The 16773-nt window shown below is 38.8% G+C and overlaps 1 protein-coding gene across 3 annotated transcripts in view; it reads right to left on the bottom strand.

Moving 5' to 3' along the window:
• HOOK3 (hook microtubule tethering protein 3) overlaps nt 1–16773 on the bottom strand; it is a 125310-nt gene that overhangs the window by 74403 nt on the left and 34134 nt on the right. For all 3 annotated transcript variants that reach the window (XR_013397263.1, XM_015145265.3, XM_077943570.1), the window contains exons 4-5: nt 15644–15694; nt 4246–4378 (exon numbers count right to left, since the gene is read on the bottom strand). Coding sequence is in view for 2 of the 3 variants with exons in the window: in XM_015145265.3 (XP_015000751.2) it covers nt 4246–4378; nt 15644–15694 (184 nt within the window). In the remaining variant the exon portion in view is untranslated. The remainder of the gene's footprint in view (nt 1–4245; nt 4379–15643; nt 15695–16773) is intronic.

Raw genomic sequence — 16773 nt, 5'->3', positions numbered from 1 at the left:
TTATTTTATTATTTTTTTCTGAGAAAAAGTCTCAATCTGTCGCCCAGGCTAAAGTGCAGTGGCGCGATCTTGGCTCACTGCAACCTCCACCTCCCAGGCTTAAGTGATTTTCCTGCCTCAGCCTCCCGATTAGCTGGGATTACAGACGCCCACCAAGGCGCTCGGCTAATTTTTGTATTTTTAGTAGAGATGGGGTTTCACCATCTTGGCCAGGCTGGTCTCAAACTCCTAACCTCGTGATCCACCTGCCTCAGCCTCCCAAAGTGCTGTGATTACAGACCTGAGCCACTGAGCCTGCCCCCATTAATTTTACAAGCCTGTTTATCGATGTGAAAATTAATCCCAAGGTTTTCCAGGTTTTTCAAGGTTTTCTTGCCAGAGAATGTGAATACAAAATATCCTGTGGTATTCCTTTTCTCTTTTTTTGAGACATGGTCTTGCTGTCGCCCAGGCTGGAGTGCAGTGGTGCGATCTTGGCTCACTGCAACCTCCGCCTCCCAGGTTCAAGTGATTCTCATGCCTCAGACACCTGAGTAGCTGGGATTACAGGAGTGTGCCTCCACACTCAGCTTATTATATTTTTTTTTCCTTTTTTTTCTAGTAGCGATGAGGTTTCACCATATTGGCCAGGCTGGTCTCCAACTCCTGGCCTCAAGTGATCCGCCCACAGTGGCCTCCCAAAGTGCTGGGATTACATGCATGAGCTACTGTACCCAGCCTCCCATGGTATTTCTAAAAGTTGTACAATTATTTTAAAATAAATTAAACAATTTTGATATACATAATACTATTCTTTCCTTTAAAAGATAGTCAAGGCAACATCTAAAATATAAGTCAGGGAGTAATTTCTTTTTTATTTATTATTATACTTTAAGTTCTAGGGTACATGTGTACAACGTGCAGGTTTGTTACATATGTATACATGTGCCACGTTGGTGTGCTGCACCCATTAACTCGTCATTTACATTAGGTAGATCTCCTAATGCTGTCCCACCCCTCTCCCCCTACCCCACAAGAGGCCCCAGTGTGTGATGTTCCCCTTCCTGTGTCCAAGTGTTCTCATTGTTCAATTCCCACCTATGAGTGAGAACATGCGGTGTTTGGTTTTTTCTCCTTGAGGTAGTTTGCTGAGAATGATGGTTTCCAGCTTCATCCATGTCCCTACAAAGGACATGAACTCATCATTTTTTATGGCCGCATAGTATTCCACGGTGTATATGTGCCACATTTTCTTAATCCAGTCTATCATTGATGGACATTTGGGTTGGTTCCAAGTCTTTGCTATTGTGAATAGTGCTGCAATAAACATATGTGTGCATGTGTCTTTACAGCAGCATGATTTATAATCCTTTGGGTATTTACCCAGTAATGGGATGGCTGGGTCAAATGGTATTTCTAGTTCTAGATCCTTGAGGAATCGCCACACTGCCTTCCACAACTGTTGAACTAGTTTACAGTACCGCCAACAGTGTAAAAGTGTCCCGATTTCTCCATATCCTCTCCAGCACCTGTGGTTTCCTTTTTAATGATCGCCATTCTAACCGGTGTGAGATGGTATCTCATTGTGGTTTTGAGTTGCATTTCTCTGATGACCAGTGATGATGAGCATTTTTTCATGTGTCTGTTGGCTGCATAAATGTCTTCTTTTGAGAAGTGTCTGTTCATATCCTTCGCCCACTTGTTGATGGGGTTGTTTTTTTCTTGTAAATTTGTTTGAGTTCTTTGTAGATTGTGGATATTAGCCCTTTGTCAGAGGAGTAGATTGCAAAATTTTTCTCCCATTCTGTAGGTTGCCTGTTCACTCTGATGGTATTTTCTTTTGCTGTGCAGAAGCTCTTTAGTTTAATTAGATCCCATTTCTCAATTTTGGCTTTTGTTGCCATTGCTTTTGGTGTTTCAAACATGAAGTCCTTGCCCATGCCTATGACTTGAATGGTATTGCCTAGATTTTCTTCTAGGGTTTTTATGGTTTAGGTCTAACATTTGTCTTTAATCCATCTTGAATTAATTTTTGTGTAAGGTGCAAGGAAGGGATCCAGTTTCAGCTTTCTACATATGGCTAGCCAGTATTCCCAGCACCATTTGTTAAACTGGGAATCCTTTCACCATTTCTTGTTTTTGTCAGGATCCCACAGAAATACAAACTACCATCAGAGAATACTATGAACACCTCTATGCATATGCAAATAAACTAGAAAATCTAGAAGAAACAGATAAATTCCTTGACACACACACCCTCCCAAGACTAATCCAGGAAGAAGTTGAATCACTGAATAGACCAATAACAGGCTCTGAAATTGAGGCAATAATTAATAGTCTACCAACCAAAAAAAGTCCAGGACCAGATGGATTCACAGCTGAATTCTACCAGAGGTACAAGGAGGAGTTGGTACCATTCCTTCTGAAACTATTCCAATCGACAGAAAAAGAGGGAATCCTCCCTAACTCATTTTATGAGGCCAGCATCATTCTGATACCAAAGCCTGGCAGAGACACAACCAAAAAGAGAATTTTAGACCAATATCCCTGATGAACATCGATGCAAAAATCCTCAATGAAATACTGGCAAACCGAATCCAGCAACACGTCAAAAAGCTTATCCACTATGATCCAGTGGGCTTCATCCCTGGGATGCAAGGGTGGTTCAACATACGCAAATCAATAAACGTAATCCAGCATATAAACAGAACCAACGACAAAAATCACATGATTATCTCAATAGATACAGAAAAGGCCTTTGACAAAATTCAGCAGCCCTTCATGCTAAAAACTCTTATTAAATTAGGTATTGATGGGACATATCTCAAAATAATAAGAGCTATTTATGACAAACCCACAGCCAATATCATACTGAATAGGCAAAAACTGGAAGCATTCTCTTCGAAGACTGGCACAAGACAGGGATGCCCTCTCTTACCACTCCTATTCAACATAGTGTTGGAAGTTCTGGCCAGGGCAATCAGGCATGAGAAAGAAAAAAAGGGTATTCAATTTGGAAAAGAGGAAGGCAAATGGTCCCTATTTGCAGATGACATGATTGTATATCTAGAAAACCCCATCGTCTCAGCCCAAAATCTCCTTAAGCTGATAAGCAACTTCAGCAAAGTCTCAGGATATAAAATCAATGTGCAAAAATCACAAGCATTCCTATACAAAAATAAAGACAAGCAGAGAGCCAAATCATGAGTGAACTCCCATTCACAACTGCTTCAAGAGAATAAAATACCTAGGAATCGAATTTACAAGGGATGTGAAGGACCTCTTCAAGGAGAACTACAAACCACTGCTCAACAAAATGAAAGAGAATACAAATGAATGGAAGTACATTCCATGCTCATGGATAGGAAGAATCAATATTATGAAAATGGCCATACTGCCCAAGGTAATTTATAGATTCAATGCCATCCCCATCAAGCTACCAATGACTTTCTTCACAGAATTGGAAAAAACTACTTTAAAGTTCATATGGAACCAAAAAAAGAGCCCACATTGCCAAGTCAATCCTAAGTCAAAAGAACAAAGCTGGAGGCATCACGCTACCTGACTTCAAACTATACTACAAGGCTACGGTAACCAAAACAGCATGGTACTGGTACCAAAACAGAGATACAGACCAATGGAACAGAACAGAGCCCTCAGAAATAACACCACACATCTACAACTATCTGATCTTTGACAGGGAGTAATTTCTTAAGGAAAAGTATGTACCAGATTTTGGGTTAGGAAACCCAATTCAAAATTTCTTTTTATTATTTAAACATTGCATATAATGATACTCTTCCCTCTCTTTTTCCCCACAGCAGAGGCAAACTTGCAAACGTTTTCCAAATACAATATGCCTAAAAAAAGAAAAGGAAAACCTGAAGGCATCTGTTACAGATATATGTTGGGATGGCAGACCTGAATATCTATTAAACTGCTGTATGTCTCTGCTCATTTTTTCCAGATTAGGTAGATGTTGTCAATTTACCAGCAAATTTCACTGCATTCAGTGTCATTATCTACTCAAGGAATTGTGTGGTATTGCACAAAGGAAAAAATATCACCCCAATCAAATTTATTTTAATGTGCAAAATTCATTTAAGCTTAAAAACAAATTACTAGTAAAACTGTAGAAAATGGCATTCTTTGGGGGTGGCCTTAAACAGATGTTACTGTTGGTACTGGTGATTTATATATTAATATACAATATACAATACTTTCCTTCATTATTTTAAATGCAAACATGAACTTGAAACAAATTACCTTGCTTCTGTTCACAGTTCACAGCACAGCCTAAGATGAGCTGAAGCATCCTTCCAAGCTCTGCTGCATCAGAATGCTCCCCAATAAGGTTGACATCAGGAAGGGTAAAGTCATTAATTTGCTGTCCTAAAATCTGAATGGAGATAAAAGGATTATAATTGCATTTACATTTATATGACCAAAAAAAAAAAAAAAAAAAAAACTTGATCGAGGTTAGTTTGTTTTACCAGAAACTCATTGCCAAGGAGAGAATGATTATGTTCCATTTCACTCCCAATTTCTATTTTTACCTACCATACCCTAAATTATAACTATCTTGAGTTACAGCAACTTAGTTCCTAGTCTGGTATGTGGCATGTACATCGAGATAAAAAACAAAACAAAACTGAGTACTCCAAGAAGAAAGGTGTGTATATTCTTTGAAGAAGTAGACCTAGAGAGGTTAAGAACTAGGGGGAACCAGAAAGACCTGAGATTAAATATAAATTCATGTCCCCAACAGTAAGATTCTTACTAGTCACCTTCACTCCATTTGATTGCCAAAACACTGGCAGCAAAATACGTATGTCAGGGAGGAGCATGAAGGATTTCTTTATAGGGAAACTGACTGTTCCCACATGAAATGATTCATATGCAGACAAATGGGCAGGTCTCTGCCTGACAATCCTACAGTGAAATGTACCACTCAAAAAGCACCCCCAACTCAGATTCCAATCAGTTTTTGATAGTGGTTTACTTTTAAATGTCAACAAACAACCAAGGACCATTAAAATATTTGAGACGTTTCCAACATCAAAAATAGACAAAAACAATGAAAGCAAACTCAGAGAAAAGCAAATAATGCAGCAAATGAAAGAAAATAAAAATTTAAACATCCTATAACTAGATGTACACACAGGTGGTAAAACTATCAACACAAACAAGAAAATAATTATTTAAAAACCTGGGAATCATGGTTTTCCCTGGATAGGAGGTGAGGAAAGAGGTTGTGATCAAGAGGTTGTGATCAAGAAGGTAAACACAAGCCCTGGTAGGTGCTGGTGACATTCAACTGACCTATGTCACATGGCTGCTCACTTCACAATTACCTTTAAAATGTACATGTACATACAGTACGCTTTTTTGAATGTATGTTTATTCTACACTGAAAAACTACTGGGGGTTTTGGAGGAGTGGGACTGGTATTTTATTTTTTCTTTCTTTTTTATTTTTTGAGACTGAGTGTTGCTCTTGTTGCTGGAGTGCAATGGCATGATCTCGGCTCACTGCAACCTCCCAGATTCAAGTGATTCTCCTGCCTCAGCCTCCCAAGAAGCTGGGATTACAGGCGTGTGCCACCACACCCAGCTAATTTTGTATTTTTAGTAGAGATGGGATTTCACCATGTAGGTCAGGCTGGTCTCGAACTCCTGACCTCAAGTAATCTACCTGCCTGGCCTCCCAAAGTGCTGAGATTACAGGCGTGAGCCATTGCACCTGCCCAAGGGATTGGTATTTTAGATGGATGGTCAAAGAAGCCCTCTATGCTAAGTTTAAAACTGAGCAGAATCCTGGAATGAAGAGGCAGACCATACAGTTATAGGTGGGGGGATGCAAGACAGAGGTTATGACGGGCAGAGTTGTGAGGTAGCAGTGCACTTGATAAACTCCAAGAACAGTAAGGTCAGTGTGGCTGGGGAAGGGGTAGAAGACAAGGTCCAGGGGTCAGGATGGGGGAGGCATGTCACTTAGGTCCTCAGAAGTTACGTCAAGAATGGGGGTTTTATTCTAAATAATAAGGAAAACAAATTGAATTAAATGAATAGAAATATACCACCAATCAGATTAAATTAAATTTTTTTCCTTGAATACAAAAATCAGTTCCTAAAAGGACAGAAAAGAAATTGCTGGCCAGACACGGTGGCTCACGTCTTATTTTTTTTGTTTTTTCAGACACAGTATTGATCTGTCGCCCAGGCTGGAGTGCAGTGGCGCAATCTTGGCTGACTGTAACCCCTGCCTCCCGGGTTCACGCCATTCTCCTGCCTCAGCCGCTCGAGTAGCTGGGACTACAGGCACCCACCACCACGCCTAGCTAATTTTTTTTTTTTTTTGTATTTTTAGTAGAGACGGGGTTTCATTGTGTTAGCCAGCATGGTCTTGATCTCCTGACCTCGTGATCCGCCCGCCCCGGCCTCCCAAAGTGCTGGGATTACAGGTGTGAGCCACTGTGCCCAGCTGGCTCACGCCTTTAATCCCAGCACTCTGGGAGGCCGGGGCGGGTGGATCACCTGAGGTCAGGAGTTCGAGGCCAGCCTGACCAATATGGTAAAATCCCGTCTCTACTAAAAATACAAAAATTAGTTGGGTGCGGTGGCAGGTGACTGTGGTCCCAGCTACTCGTGAGGCTAAGACAGGAGAATTGCTTGAACCTGGGAGGTGGAGGTTGCAGTGAGCCGAGATCGTGCCACTGCACTCACTCCAGCCTGGGTGACAAAGCAAGACTCCATCTCAAAAATAAATAAATAAATAAATAAAATAAACAAAATGAAAAGACCAAACCTATGTTTGATTGGTATACCTAAAACTGACAGGGAGAATGGAATCAAGTTGGAAAACACTCTTCAGGATATTATCTAGAACTTCCCCAACCTAGCAAGACAGGCCAACATTCAAATTCAGGAAATACAGAGAATGCCACAAAGATATTCCTCAAGAATAGCAACCCCAAGACACATAATCGTCAGATTCACCAAGGTTGAAATGAAGAGAAAAATGTTAAGGGCGTCCAGAGAGAAAGGTCAGATTGCCCACACAGGGAAGCCCATCAGATTAACAGCAGATCTCTCTGCAGAAACCCTACAAGCCAGAAGAGAGTGGGGGCCAATATTCAACATTCTTAAAGAAAATAATTTTCAACCCATAATTTCATACCCAGACAAACTAAGCTTCATAAGCGAAAGAGAAATAAAATCCTTTACAGACAAGCAAATGCTGAGAGATTTTGTCACCACCAGGCCTGTCTTACAAGAGACCCTGAAGGAAGCACTAAATATGGCAAGGAAAAACTGGTACCAGCCATTGCAAAAAACATACCAAATTGTAAAGACCATTGACACTATGAAGAAACTGCATCAACTAACGGGCAAAATAACCACTAGCATCATAATGACAAGATCAAATTCACACATAACAATATTAACCTTAAATGTAAATGGGCTAAATGCCCCAATTTAAAGGCACAGACTAGCAAACTGGATAAAGAGTCAAGACCCATCAATGTGCTGTATTCAGGAAACTCATCTCACATGCAAAGACACATATAGTCACAAAATACAGGGATGGAGGAAGATTTACCAAGCAAATGGAAAGCAAAAAAAAAGCAGGGCTTGCAATCCTAGTCTCTGATAAAACAGACTTTAAACCATCAAAGATCAAAAGAGACAAAAAAGGCCATTACATGATGGTAAACGGATCAATTCAACAAGAAGAGCTAACTATCCTAAATATATATGCAGCCAATAAAGGAGCACCCAGATTCATGAAGCAAGTCCTTAGAGGCCTACAAAGAGACTTAGACTCCCACACAACAATAGTGGGAGACTTTAACACCCCACTGTCAATATTAGACAGATCAACAAGACAGAAAATTAACAAGGATATTCAGGACTTGAACTCAGCTCTGGACCAAGCAGACCTAATAGACATCTACAGAACTCTCCACCCCATATCAACAGAATATACATTCCTCTCAGTACCACATTACACTTATTCTAAAATTGACCACATAATTGGAAGTAAAACACTCTTCAGCAAATGCAAAAGAATGACAATCGTAACAAACAGTTTCTCAGACCACAGTGCAATCAGATTAGAACTGAGGATTAAGAAACTCACTCAAAACTGCACAACTACATGGAAACTGAACAACCTGCTCCTGAATGACTACTGGGTACATAACGAAATTAAGGAAGAAATAAGTAAGTTCTTTGAAACCAATGAGAACAAATATACAATGTACCAGAATCTCTGGGACACAGCTAAAGCAGTGTTTAGAGGAAAACTTACAGCACTAAATGCCCACAGGAGAAAGCAGGAAAAATCTAAAATCGACACCCTAACATCACAATTAAGAGAACTAGAGAAGCAAGAGCAAACAAATTCAAAAGTTAGCAGAAGACAAGAAATAACTAAGATCAGAGCAGAACTGAAGGAGACAAGACATGAAAAACTCTTCAAAAAAAAAAAAAAAAAAATCAATGAATCCAGGAGCTGGTTGCTTTTTTAATGATTAACAAAATAGACCACTAGCCAGACTAATGAAGAAAAGAGAGAAGAATCAAATAGACGCAACAAAAAATGATAAACAAGATATCACCACTGATCCCACAGAAATACAAACTACCATCAGAGAATACTGTAAACACCTCTATGCAAATAAACTAGAAAATCTAGAAGAAATGGATAAATTCCTAGACACATACATCCTCCCAAGACTAAACCAGGAAAGAAGTCAAATCCCTGAATACACCAATGACAAGTTCTGAAATTAAGGCAATAATTAACACCTTACCAACCAAAAAAAGCCCAGGACCAGACGGATTCACAGCCAAATTTCACCAGAGGTACAAAGAGGAGCTGGTACCATTCCTTCTGAAACTATTCCAAACAATAGAAAAAGAGGTACTCCTCCCTAACTCATTTTATGAGGCCAGCATCATCCTGATACCAAAACCTGACAGAGACACAACAAAAAATGAAAATTTCAGGCCAATATCCCTGATCAACATCAATGCAAAAATCCTCAGTAAAATACTGACCATCTGAATCCAGCAGCACATCAAAAAGCTTATCCATCACCATCAAGTCGGCTTCATCCCTGGGATGTAAGGCTGGTTCAACATACTCAAATCAGTAAATGTAATACATCACATAAATAGAACCAATGACAAAAACCGTACGATTATCTCAACAGATGCAGAAAAGGCCTTTGATAAAATTCAACATCCCTTCATGATAAAAACTCTCAATAAACTAGGTATTGATGGAATGTATCTCAAAATATTAACAGCTATTTATGACAAACCCACAGCCAATATCATACTGAATGGGCAAAAGCTGGAAGCACTGCCTTAGAAAACCGGCACAAGACAAGGGTGTCCTCTCTCACCACTCCTATTCAACATAGTGTTGGAAGTTCTGGCCAGGGCAATCAGGCAAGAGAAAGAAATAAAGGATATTCAAATAGGAAGAGAGGAAGTCAAATTGTCTCTGTTTGCAGATGACATGACTGTATATTTAGAAAATCCCATTGTCTCAGCCCAAAATCTCAAGCTGATAAGCAACTTCAGCAAAGTCTCAGGATACAAAAATCAATGTGCAAAAATCAAAAGCATCCCTATATACCAGTAACAGACAGAGAGCCAAATCATGAGTGAACTCCCATTCACAATTGCTACTAAGAGAATAAAATACCTAGGAATACACAACTAACAAGGGATGTGAAGGACCTCTTCAAGAAGAACTACAAACCACTGCTCAAGGAATTAAGAGAGGACACAAACAAATGAACAAACATTCCATGCTCATGAATAGGAAGAATCAATATTGTGAAAATGGCCATCCTGCCCAAAGCATTTTATAGATTCAATGGTATCCCCATACAGCTACCACTAACTTTCTTCAAATAATTAGAAAAAACTACTTTAAATTTCATATGGAACCAAAAATGAGCCAGTATAGCCAAGACAATCCTAAGCAAAAATAACAAAGTTGGAGGCATCAAAATACCTGACTTCAAACTATACTACAAGGCTACAGTAACCAAAACAGCATGGTACTGGTACCAAAACAGATATACAGACCAACGGAAGAGAACAGAGGCCTCAGAAATAATGCCACACATCTACAACCATCTGATCTTTGACAAACCTGACAAAAACAAGCAATGGGAAAAGGATTCCCTATTTAATAAATGGTGCTGGGGAAACTGGCTAGCCATATGCAGAAAACTGAAACTGGATCCCTTCCTTACATCTTATACAAAAATTAACTCATGATGGATTAAAGACTTAAAGGTAAGACCTAAAACCATAAAAACCCTAGAAGAAAATCTAGGCAATACCATTCAGGACATAGGCATGGGCAAAAACTTCATGACTAAAACACCAAAAGCAACTGCAACAAAAGCCAAAACTGACAAATGGGATCTAAGTGAACTAAAGAGCTTCTGCACAGCAAAAGAAACTATCATCAGAGTGAAAAGGCAACCTACAGAATGGGAGAAAATTTTTGTAATCTATCCATCTGACAAAGGGCTAATATCCAGAATCCACAAGGAACTTAAACAAATTTACAAGAAAAAAACAACCCCATCAAAAAGTGGGCAAAGGATATGAACAGACACTTCGCAAAAGACATTTACATGGCCAATAAACATATGAAAAACAGCTCATCATCATTGGTCATTAGAGAAATGCAACTCAAAACCACAATGAGATACCATCTCACACCAGTTAGAATGGTGATCATAAAAAGTAAGGAAACAACAGATGCTGGAGAGGATGTGGAGAAATAGGAATGCTTTTACACTGTTGGTGGGAGTGTACATTAGTTCAACCATTGTGGAAGACAGTGTGGCGATTCCTCAAGGATCTAGAATCAGAAATACCATTTGACCCAGCAATCCCATTACTGGGTATATATCCAAAGGATTATAAATCAATCTACTATAAAGACACATGCACACATATGTTTATTGCAGCACTATTCACAATAGCAAAGACTTGGAACCAATCCAAATGCCCATCAATGATAGACTGGATAAAGAAAATGTGGCATATATACACCATGGAATACTATGCAGCCATAAAAAAGGATGAGTTCATATCCTTTGCAGGGACATGGATGAAGCTCAGAAACCATCATTGTGAGCAAACTATCACAAGAACAGAAAACCAAACACTGCATGTTCTCACTCATGGGTGGAAACTGAACAGTGAGAACACATGGACACAGGGAGGGAACATAACCCACTGGAGGCTGTTGCGGGGTGGGGGGCTGGGGGAGGGAATAGCATTAGGAGAAATACCTAACACAGATGACGAGTTGATGAGTGTAGCAAACCACCATGGCACGTGTATAGCTATGTAACAAACCTGCACATTCTGCACATGTATCTCAGAACTTAAAGTATAATAATTTTTTAAAAAATGGAAGTAAAAAATATCTTCTATGATTAATATTCTCATAGAGATAAGAGACACTATATATTCATAAAGCAAGAACAGGATATAAAAGTTATATTCAGAAAACAAAAAGTACTCTTGCAAATTAAAAATATGATAGCAGAAATGAAAAATTCAACAGGCAAGCTAGAACAAGGTGTATAATCATCTCAGTAAGTAGAGCAAAAACACAAGAGAGAAAAAAGGAGAGACAGGGTTAGATAATTAAAGGATTAACCCAGGAGGTTCAATAGCTAAATAGTTCAGAAAGAGGATAGAGAAAGTAAAGAAAAATAAAGTAGTAAAATAACTAACTAACTAAACAAATAAATGAGATAAAATAAATTATAATAAGAAAATTTCCTAAAACTAAAGCTAGTAGGCATTCAGACTTTAAGGGTGTGCTAAGTGCCAAGTACAATAAAACAAATGAAAACAACAACAAAAAAACTCCTTCTCATACCAAAGCACAGCAGCATGAACATGGAGATAAAAAGGACCTAAAAGGTTCCAGAAAGTGAACAAGTTACCAACAGGGAGTGGGAGTCCACATGAGAGATGTCAGCAGCAGCACTGGAAGCCAGAGGGCATCGGCATGGAGCAATGATTTCAAAATACGGAGGAATGACTTCCAACCTGGAATTCCATATTCAACTCAACCACAGTGTAAAGAGAACTAAGATTATTTTCAGATTTGTGGGGCTTAAAATAAGTATCTATCATGTATTTTTCTGAAGATGCCACCGGAAAATGGACTCTACCAAAACATGAAAGTAAACCAAGAAAAAGAAATACACAGAATTCAGCAAACAAAATAAGACAGGAGAAAGACAAAGGAATTCCCAGGAGGAGGGTGAAAGGTAATGACAGAACCATGAATGTATTCTTCTTGTTTATCCTAGAGTGAATAATCTTACATTTTGCTGCAGAAATGTTAATATAATGGAACAATGGTGTAACCCCAGGCCCCACTGGGGTATTTACACAATATGTGGTGTATGCATCATGTTACCTTTCTAAAAATCTGAAAAACTCCGGATTCCAAAACGAATGTGGTCTAAAGGATTGGGATCTGAAATTGTGGACCTGCATATACATTTTTATAAACACATTTATGTATATTCACATAAAACTGGTATCATATGGCATATACAATCTCACACTTTTATCCTATTAAAGAATATTTATACATACGTATTTTCATGGCTGAATGGCATTTGTCCTACAAAATGTTTCATAATTTTCTTATTGTTAGACATTGGGTTATATTCAGTTTTTGCCTACTATGAAATAATGGTGAGGTGGATAGCCTAATGTAGATCTTGAAGACCAATTTCTAGAAATAGAACTATGATGTCAAAGAGGTATGCATCTGCAAAACGTTTAAATTTACAGGCAAGTACCTTCATCTAGTTTATGAAGTAGAACACACAAAATGAATTAGTAAATGCACAAATAAATATATAATTCAAATCACAGTAAGCAGTAAGAAGGAAAAGAACCTTGGGCTATGAGAATAAATGGGGAAACTGATACTGAATCATACAGGTACGGGCTCACTAAATGGCAGTGTAGGCTCAAATTAAGCAAACTGCAACTACACATACTAATTTTAGTTTTACTCATGCTCCAACTCTTTCTCCTAATCATGTAGTAATGAATATAATTAGGTTTCTAAAAGGGCATAAGTTCCAAAGACACCACACGATTTTCAGAGAGTGGATTTCTTCTTCCTCTCAGGCACGCTCAGGCTACGGGATGCTATGTGGGGCTACAGGTAACACCAGCAGGCCTAGGACCCAAAAATGTCAGGGGGCTGGGTGAGGGGGAGGAAAGAAAGGAAAATTACAAGAGGGGAAGAGAAAGAGGTACACATGTGCCTCGGTTTCTTATGTATGAGGCGAGGATAATGGCTCGGACTTCCTCTGGGTGGCTTCCACTGAGCGAAAGAGTTGGCTCAGGATGACACTCCTGAAACAGCATCACTATCTTCAATGCCATACATTTTCTATTCTTTTTTATTGTAATACTTTTTATAAAACTACTTTTTTTTATATATAATAGGCATGATGCTCAGAACAAAACTGATCACTTCTCCTAAGCCCAAAAGATCTAGTAAATGTAAGCACTTCTGGACGAAGGAAAAAAAAAAAACAACACTTTTTGTCAACATGTCTAATACCAACCCTATGTTCACACTTACATGTATCTTAAATATGTTTTTCTTGGAAATTAACATTTATTTGACGTGATTAGGAAACTCTGAGTGCCTGCAGTGTGATAGCACTGTCCTGAGGGCTGAGATGTACCAATGACTACATAAGGTCTGGGTCCGGCCTCATTTCATGGCTCTAAGAACATAATGGGGTGGCCAGGCACAGTGGCTCATGCCTGTAACCCCAGCACTTTGGGAGTCCAAGGTTGGTGAATCACAAGGTCAGGAGTTTGAGACCAGCCTGGTCAATATGGTGAAACCCTGTCTCTACCAAAAATACAAAAATTAGCTGGGCATGGTGGTGCATGCCTGTAGTCCCAGCTTCTTGGGAAGCTGAGACAGGAGAATCGCTTGAACCCAGGAAGCAGAGGTTGCAGTGAACCAAGATTGCGCTACTGCACTCTAGCCTGGGCGACACAGCAAGATTCTGTCAAAAAAAGAGAAGAGAAGGCCGGGTGCGGTGGCTCATGCCTGTAATCCCAGCACTCTGGAAGGCCAAGGCGGGCGGATCATGAGGTCAGGAATCGAGACCATCCTGGCTAACACGGTGAAACCCTGTCTCTACTAAAAATACAAAAAAATTAGCCTAGCGTGGTGGTGGGTGCCTGTAGCCCCAGCTACTTGGGAGGATGAGGCAGGAGAATGGCATGAACCTGGGAGGCGGAGCTTGCAGTGAGCCAAGATGGCACCACTGCACTCCAGCCTGGGCGACAGAGCGAGACTCCGTCTCAAAAAAAAAAAAAAGAAAAGAGTGTAATGGGATGAGACAACCAAATAATAAACCAACAAATAAAGAGACTGCTGATATGGCCAGGATTAAAGGGAATAAACAGGGTGATGTGACTAAGTAAATGGGGCTGAGGGGTGAATGTGGCCCTGGCTGAGACAGCATATGCTCAGGGAAATTCTCTGTAAGGAGGTGACAGAAAGTTCAAATAAGCAAGAGCAAGAAATGCCAGGAGCTGAGGGAAGAACACTGCACATGGCAACAGCAGTGGGGCAAAGGCTAAGGAAGAAAAGGACTTGGCAGATTCCAGGCACAGAAGGAGAGGATGTGGTTCCAGTGCCTTAGGTGCAGGAAAAGTAGTTAGGAAGTCGTTCATGGTAAGAATGTGGATGTGATTCTCAATGCAAGGAGAAACCACAGAGGACTTTAAGGAGACTGATGAGATCACCTTTGAATTTTTAAAAATTACACAACAGTGAAATCAGGGTCACCAGCAAGACTACTTTAGTAACCTAAGCAAGAGTGAATGATGGCTTGGCATAGTTGGTGGCCACACAGCTGAAGAAAGCTCTATTTTGAAGGTTTGACTAATGGGTCTTGCAGATGATATTAGAAGAAAGAAGGATTGTAGGAGGATTTCTAGGTTCTGGGGTTCAGTAATATGGTGAATGGTAGCGTCACTTACTGAGATGGGGAAGATCAGTGCTACGGGTATAAACATGGGTACTAAATGCAGGTAAGCTTGCGGGAAAACACAGTAGGGAAATAACTAGGGTATGGTATTGTGTCCATTTGGCATCTTTGATTGTGAAATTTAAAGTAAAACTAGTTATTTTCCACTGCCTGATTCCTTCCCCAGCAATGACTGTTCTGATGCAGGCTCAGAGGACAAACTGAGTTCATCTAGGCGTGGGGGGTTTGCCAAGGAATAAAATGAAAGTAGACAATGGTGCATGAACTCTAAAACTATCTTTACAAGGAAGAAAAGACAGAATTAATAGATGACATGAAGTAAAATTTGACATTAATTAGTAATCATTTACAAACTACCCATAATACAGTGAAAAAGATCATCCATCTATTAACTGACTCACAGATGGTTGGTTGAACCATCATCCTATTACAGAAACTATAAAATGAAGGACAAACTGATGATTAATTTTGAAAGCAATTTTTCCTTAACTTGAAACTATTATAAATTAAACTATCCTATAGTAATACTTCTAAGCAGAATGAGAAAAAAGTCTTTACCTCATGATTATAATCCAAGATTCCTTTTAAAATTTTCTTTAAATTGCTTATCTGTTTAAAGAGAGAGAAAACAACTGGGTAAAAGGCATGACAGATGAAAACATAATTTAACACAAAAAATTTCTGAGCCAACCAATCACTGCAGTTAATCATAAAGTAAACATTAAAAAATAAAATTCAAAGGCATATTTGAATTATTATCATCATCATCAAAAAGTACTATTATGGCTTTATATAATCCAAGAGATTTATAAAACAAATTATGTTTCCAATTATGTAGAATTTTCAATGTTATGACCACACTGACAACAACTGGAGGGTAACTGAATGAGACTTAACAATCAGATTAAATTATTTAGGTTTTCTGTGGGTAAAGGAAAAATATGCCATCCTTAATGAAGACTTGAGTTCAGAGCTATTCTCCCCAGAAAAGTCAAACTGCATCTACATAGAAATTAACTTCTAAAGAGAGTATTAAGCAAAAATTATAGTAAAATCTCTTTAAAATAACCCATAAAGTATAATGTCTTTAAATTCTTCCCCTACCAGAAAAAACAAACAAACAAACAAACTACTGTTTCTTCAGTTGATCATCAAACTAAATGTTTATGAGCCATGTTAGGTGAAGAATGGGCAGAATCACCTGCCCTATTTATTGTAAACTATAATTTTTTCTTTTTGTTTGACCCAACTCATACAGTTTTGTGTTAGGTTAAATGGGTATGTGATATAGCTCTATTGATTTTATTTTATTGATCTAGCTTTCCCTGGCTGGTGTCTGTAGTTGAGACATCCTAGAAAACAAGCTTGTAGGGACTGAGGCTTTCAAATAAGAACGTGAATCACAGCAACGTGATCCAGTACTTAATTAAAGGCATATTTATTTGAAAGGAAGAAAATAAATTGAAAACTTGCTTATTTATTTTTACAGGTCTCATAAAATTAACATGCTTAAATGTCTATAAAAATTTGTAGATATGGAAAACGCATAATATGCTTTATCTCTTTCATTCTAGGATGTTCATTTTCCCATATTTTTAATGTTTGAAATTAAAATGCCTTGAAAATCAACTGCCATTCATTTAAAATGGTAGTTTTTTAAATCACATCACAAAAAGCTATAACTTATC

The sequence above is a fragment of the Macaca mulatta genome, chromosome 8, assembly GCF_049350105.2.
Source record: "Macaca mulatta isolate MMU2019108-1 chromosome 8, T2T-MMU8v2.0, whole genome shotgun sequence".
NCBI classification, from domain to species: Eukaryota; Metazoa; Chordata; class Mammalia; order Primates; family Cercopithecidae; genus Macaca; species Macaca mulatta.
Note: the sequence above shows the minus strand (reverse complement) of the source record. Positions and strands in the feature narration are given on the sequence as shown.